This window comes from Galeopterus variegatus, unplaced genomic scaffold (genome assembly GCF_000696425.1).
Source record: "Galeopterus variegatus unplaced genomic scaffold, G_variegatus-3.0.2 Scaffold1285, whole genome shotgun sequence".
Lineage (NCBI taxonomy): Eukaryota > Metazoa > Chordata > Mammalia > Dermoptera > Cynocephalidae > Galeopterus > Galeopterus variegatus.
In genome coordinates, this window is record NW_007727396.1 from 23984 (window position 1) to 30016 (window position 6033).

At 35.8% G+C, this 6033-nt stretch overlaps 1 protein-coding gene across 2 annotated transcripts in view; it reads right to left on the reverse strand.

Annotated features, from left to right (window-relative positions):
• ATP6V1C1 (ATPase, H+ transporting, lysosomal 42kDa, V1 subunit C1) overlaps nt 1-6033 on the reverse strand; it is a 45101-nt gene that overhangs the window by 2866 nt on the left and 36202 nt on the right. For both annotated transcript variants that reach the window (XM_008576087.1, XM_008576088.1), the window contains 3 exons: nt 2761-2853; nt 2587-2680; nt 889-986 (listed from right to left, as the gene is read on the reverse strand). In XM_008576087.1, the coding sequence (XP_008574309.1) occupies nt 889-986; nt 2587-2680; nt 2761-2853 (285 nt within the window). The remainder of the gene's footprint in view (nt 1-888; nt 987-2586; nt 2681-2760; nt 2854-6033) is intronic.

Sequence of the window (6033 nt, forward strand, 5' to 3'; positions counted from 1 at the left end):
TGTGTGAACTGATTCATTCACCTTTAGCTCCCTCCAATAAGTGAAAACATGTGGTATTTCTTTTTCTCTGCCTGACTCATTTCACTTAATATTATTCTTTCAAGGTCCATCCATGTGAAGGGTATATCATTTTAATCACTACCTTTACAAGTTCAACTAATATACATAGAAATTTAAACTAATATACATAGAAACGCAAGCCTTCTCCGGTCCTCGCTACTAGAAATCTCTCTTTAAAATGAGCCAATTACTAGGAATTACTCTAATTACTATTCAGTTTTTACGGTAATCTATGCATATCATCAGGAAATAATATGTAAGGTTAGTAGATACTTTTGTGATAATAAACACATGAGATTACTCACAACTACTCTGAAAAATTTGAATAAATTTAAAAAGTGCGAGCATGGCTACACATTGTTTTTTTTAAAAAAATTTCTAATATGAGCAATATGTACAGAGCATCACAAGACGATTGAGATTTTAAGTATCTCAAAATATTAAAATATTTTAGGTTAATATGAAATAATGACAATAAATCATTCAATAGGTATACTGTATACCAAAGTACATATATTTGAAAAATCTGCCTTTTAAACAAACATCACCTAGTATTTTATAATCTACTTTTAATTTAAATAACTACATCAGAAAAGAATCAGAGTACAGCAGCATAGATCTCCTTAGATTTTCTAAACCTGGTGTTAAAGGGCAAGACTAACATGTACTTTATAAGCTATATAAAGTACTGGCAATTTTCCTCTCATGATTGGCCTTTTGGTTTCTCCAAATCAATTTCATATTGTGAACTGTATTATAATAAAGAGATCCAATGTAAAGGGATCTATAAACTCTTCAGTTTCAAGTTTCTCAATTAATTTTCTTTACCTTAAAACAGACTCAACAAAAACCCTTAACGCTTTCACATGAATCCATGCAATAAATGCCTCACTGAAATTCACTTTCAGCCACCGCACAAGTGGCCCCTATAAAAAGAAAAAAATATATATCATAAATTTGTTCTTGAAAATGGCAATTAGAGAGATCAAATATGTTCAAAGGAGTGACTATCTATAAGTCACATAATTCACTTTTCAAATGTTTCAAATATTATTCTCATTATATTGGATAACTTACCCTAAAGTAAGATTAAAAGATTAGCCACTACTCAGTAACCTACTAAAATGCACTGAACCGATTCACTAACATCAAAATCAGCATATATTTTAATGAAAGTAGTTTAAATTGGTACAAAACATAGGGGTGCCCTAGGTTTGAAAGCCAAAATATAAAAATCTGAATTTACTACACAATACTCTACAACACTTATTACATTTAAAATAGAATTCAACAATTTCTTGGGAACAAATAAATAGTTAAGTCATTTAATACTCCTAACTTAGTTTTTTCATGTATAAAATAAGGGGGTTCATCTAGATCGCTAAAACCTCTTCACATTTTAAATTTTTAATGATTCTATTATGTAGTAAAAGCTCTTTTTAAGTCTAAATTATTGAGTAGAATTAAATACCTCTTTAAAGAAACAGATTTTTTCCTCGCCATACTTAAAAGACATACATTTGTGAATTCAGCTAACACTCATTTGGATAACATTATTAGGCTCATTTGGACGTACCAACCAATTAATTTAAGAAAAAGGAATAACAAAATGAAATCTTTGGTCAAAATATCTGTTCTTTAAAAGGGGTTTGGATCTTCCCTAACAATTGGTAATATTGGATATTACTTGGTTAGAGTTAGTTTTCTCCCAATTTGAGATAATATGGTTTATAAAGTTCTTAGAAATAATTTTCAATGAAATTTGCCTTTATTTCCCCTCACATTAAAAGAGAAACACACTTTCACTCCTCACTTTTCCCTGTCCACACTAGCTTTTAGTATTCTCGGTAATCCCACACTTGAAGATAGCAAGAAAGTAGATGCCATCCTTCATTTTCACAATTCCCTCCTTGTTCCCCATTATGCCTAGAACACACCAATTCTTCAATAGTTTAAACACAAATTCCTTTAATCAGAGATTGAGGCATTGAAAAAAATGTGCCTCAAGAAAACGAAAATGAAAATTCTTACTGAAAAGTGAGAAATTTATTTCCTAACTAAAATCACCCTTCACTACAAGGACATTAACCAAAGCACTGCCTTTAAAATTAATTTCTAGGGCTGGCCCGTGGCTCACTCGGGAAAGTGTGGTGCTGATAACACCAAGGCCACAGGTTCGGATCCCTATATAGAGATGGCCGGTTACCTCACTTGGGAGAGTGTGGTGCTGACAACACCAAGTCAAGTGTTGAGATCCCCTTAAAGGTCATCTTAAAAAAAAAAAAAATTTCTGATATGGATGTAGATGGAATAATTAATTTTTAGATATGTACTTTAAGATAACTATTCATAGATCTAAGCTTATTTAGAGGAAATTCATTCTGATTACTCAACAGAAAAAATAACTAAAATTAAATTTCTTAAAAGCAAAATCAGAGGAGCTTTGCTTTCTTTTAAATCAAAGAAAAGCAATACCACCTTTTCTTCTGCTCAACACTGATAATACTAAATATTAAGAACACGTACAAATTGCTTTTTCTTGTCAGTTGAAAGCCTGTTCATTTCTTCTTTATCTGCTTTCATCTCCTCTTCATTATACTGGAAGTCACGAACAATGAATCTAAATTTGGAGAAAACAAAATTGTTCACATCATATATAACTGATGAAACACATTTAAAAGCAAAAAATAACAATCTTACTTGTTTTCCCTGGCTTTGTGTCTGAAGTCATCAACTGCCTTCCTAAACAAGGTGACATTGCAAAGGTAACTGTCTTGGTCCTCTGAGAGAACACTACAGAAAAAAAAAAGGAAAAAGTCCATTTAAAGCTTTACTCTTTTTACTCTCATTCTTATTAAGGGCGGAATTCAGAAACGGGAGGAACAGAGAAACAGCAGGGTATAAATGGCCTTTCCCTAACCACCTCAGTGCTATTCACCTGTATTGCCTCAAACACTGAAGACACTGAATGCTTTTCGTTTATGATGTCTTAACACCCTATATTACACTTACTTCTTTCAAACAAACAAAATTAAACCATAACTCAAGTAAAGCAACAGAACTCTAAGAACCACGCTTTTCAATCTCTATCAGTGCCAGGCTGGTCCTTTTTCAGCATCTCCCTGTTAAGCACTCCCTTCTTTTTTACAAGTCGAATTCTCTTTTCCTCTCTCCAGTCCAACCCAGCCCCAATGAGGCCTAGTCTGGCCTCTCTGCATTGCAAGTACCTCATACTGCGTATCTTTCCTTTTTTCCCATCATACCTGAAATAAAAAATTGACAAACTCAACTGTCTAAATAACCTGTGAATAAATGCACTTGTATGCATCTCAGAGCTCCATTTTAGGCTTTAGGAGATCCCAGTGAAGTCAGAACTCCTACTCAGTCACAGCTCCATGGACATCACCAGAAATATCTTTCCAGACACACCGCCAGGAAATTTTCACTGTCATATAAATTTGCAATGCCTTGGGGAATGTCCACTGTTTGGAAAGGCAAACTACATAGCTCATGTATAATATGGTCCTAATTTGGCTTTCAAAAACTACCTTTAGCTCTTTCTGTATAGAATCCCATATGCAAGGTCTACGAGGCTTCATACTCAACTGTTCACGAGGGATGAACTTGGGGTGAGGGAATATTACTGAGGGGTGGGGGTCTGTTCTTTCTTTCAAGTATTGGGGGTTTTCTAATGTTTAGATTGTGTTTTTATTTTTGTTTTTTAACAGCTTTGAGGTATAATTGATATACAAAAAACTGTACATATTTAATGAACATAATCTGACATTTGGACATACACAGACATCCATGAAACCATCACCACAATCAAAGTAATAAACATATCCGTCACCAAAAAGTTTCCTTGTGCCCTCTTGTTTTTTGTTTTTTAATGTGTAGTTTTTATTTGCAATGTGGGACTTCTAAAATCTTTTTGCTAAAAGATAATAAGTTTTACAAAACTGAGGGAGTACTTGTACAATTTCAAAGATGGGATTAAAAACATTTTTTTAAAGGCAAGTTTAGTTTTCCCTGGAAGCCTAAGAACTGCCTAGTTAAACAAATAAATTCAGGAGGTGATTACAATGCTTCATTGTAGAATGGCTTTACGAACTGAACCTACCCTGGCTCTCGGTCAGCCAGTCGGCAGGGGCCACCTGGCTGGCATATGACCAGCAGGTGCCTTTGTGATTTCTGATCACTGTAATCACTGACATGTAGAAAAACTCAGCTAACTATGATTTAGAACGTTTAAATCTTTCAAATTGTCTCTTCTCAAAACTATTACCCTTATTTCTTGCTTCTACTACCTATCAATCCCAAAGCAAGGCAGCTACCAAGTAAACAGAGCTCAGTAAAAAACTTTTAATGATTTTTTGGTTTGTGAAGGTTGATGCAGTGATGTGCACATTGGTGGAGATCAAAACAAATCCAAATCTAATTGGACAGGCTATTTCAGAGTCATAAACAATATTCAACCATTATCATATTAATCTTTTAAACTTATACAGTTCTTTGCTGTCTTGAAGGCCCTTTTGAAAGCACCTGATGCTTGACATGACCCTGTGTTGATAAGCAGGATATCTGTTATGCAGGTTCCTGGGACAAAGGAAAGTCATATGGCTCACTCAAAATCCTGGTGGTAAAAAAAGCCAAGATAAAAACTCGGTCCTGTTTTATGACTAAATCCTGTATCATCTGAATAAGAAAAAATAAATAAGAGCCACTTGCTTTCCCTTGCTCTCCCCAGGAAAGGGATTTCTTAAACCTTATAAAAATAAACCATGAGTCCTTAGTATAATGGACTTAAGTCATTTAACATGTACTAAGACTGTACAATGTGCCAAGCTGTTGCTAGACATTAGAAATAAAGCTAATAAGACATCATTCCCTAACCTCAAGGTATGGTTCTAATAAAGGAAAAGATATAAACAGGTAACTACAATAGAGCTGTAAGTGCTGTAATAGAAGACACATATGATACTCTGGGAATGAATGACTTTATCTGAGGGGATTCAAAAGAGTTTCACAAAAGAGATGATGTGAAGTGGAAGTTTGAAAAATAGGCAAAAGAGAGAAGAATATTCCAGGTAGAACCCCGTATGCAAATGAATACAGGTATGAAATAGCAAGGAACATTTGAGGAACTGCCAGAAGTAAGTATAGCTGTCACATAAGGTACACAGAAGGGAGTGTGTGTATGTTGAGGGGAGGCAGTAAAAGTGAGGAGGAACAAGCAGAGTTTTAAACATGGGAGTAACAAACAGATTTGTATGTGACAAAGATAAAAATGACAGCAATGTGACGCACTAATGAGAGGGGAAAATACTGGAGAAAAGGAGAACAGAAACTGGCTAATGGCAATCATAATGGTGCAGGCAAGAGTTGATGGGGGTCTAAACTGAAGCAGCAGGTATTGGGGGGGGCGGGTAGTTTAAAGTAGACTGAACCATGTGACACTCCTGACACTACAGGTGAAGGTTAGAGCCATGGGTGTGGTTGAAACAGTGCTGACATTAGAACAGATTGTCCTCTGAGACAGAAGAGCCTAAGTCTGGAGTGGCCAATATTCAGGGCTACCAGAGTCTCTTCTCCTCACTCAGCAACTCAGGCATAGAAGCCAGGAGACTGCTTTAAAGATTAATTTGGGGTGTGAGTTTGCACAAGACACAGGAGCCAGAGCTGATGGTGCTGGCAAGAAAATGGCTGAGTGATGAGTCAAGAGCCTAGGCTCAGCTGTAGAAGAAGCAAGATTGGGGGAAATCAACAAAGTCAATGCAGACAGAGGGCTGGGGGACAGGAGATGTGAACTAGGTCAAAGAGCAGGGGCAGTGAGAGTGAAAAAGATGGAGAAAAGACCTGGTAAAGAGGTGAATTCCTTTTTTTTTTTGGTGGCTGGCCTGTACAGGGATCCAAACCCTTGACCTTGGTGTTATCAACACTGCACTCTAACCAACTGAGCTAACTGGCCAGCCC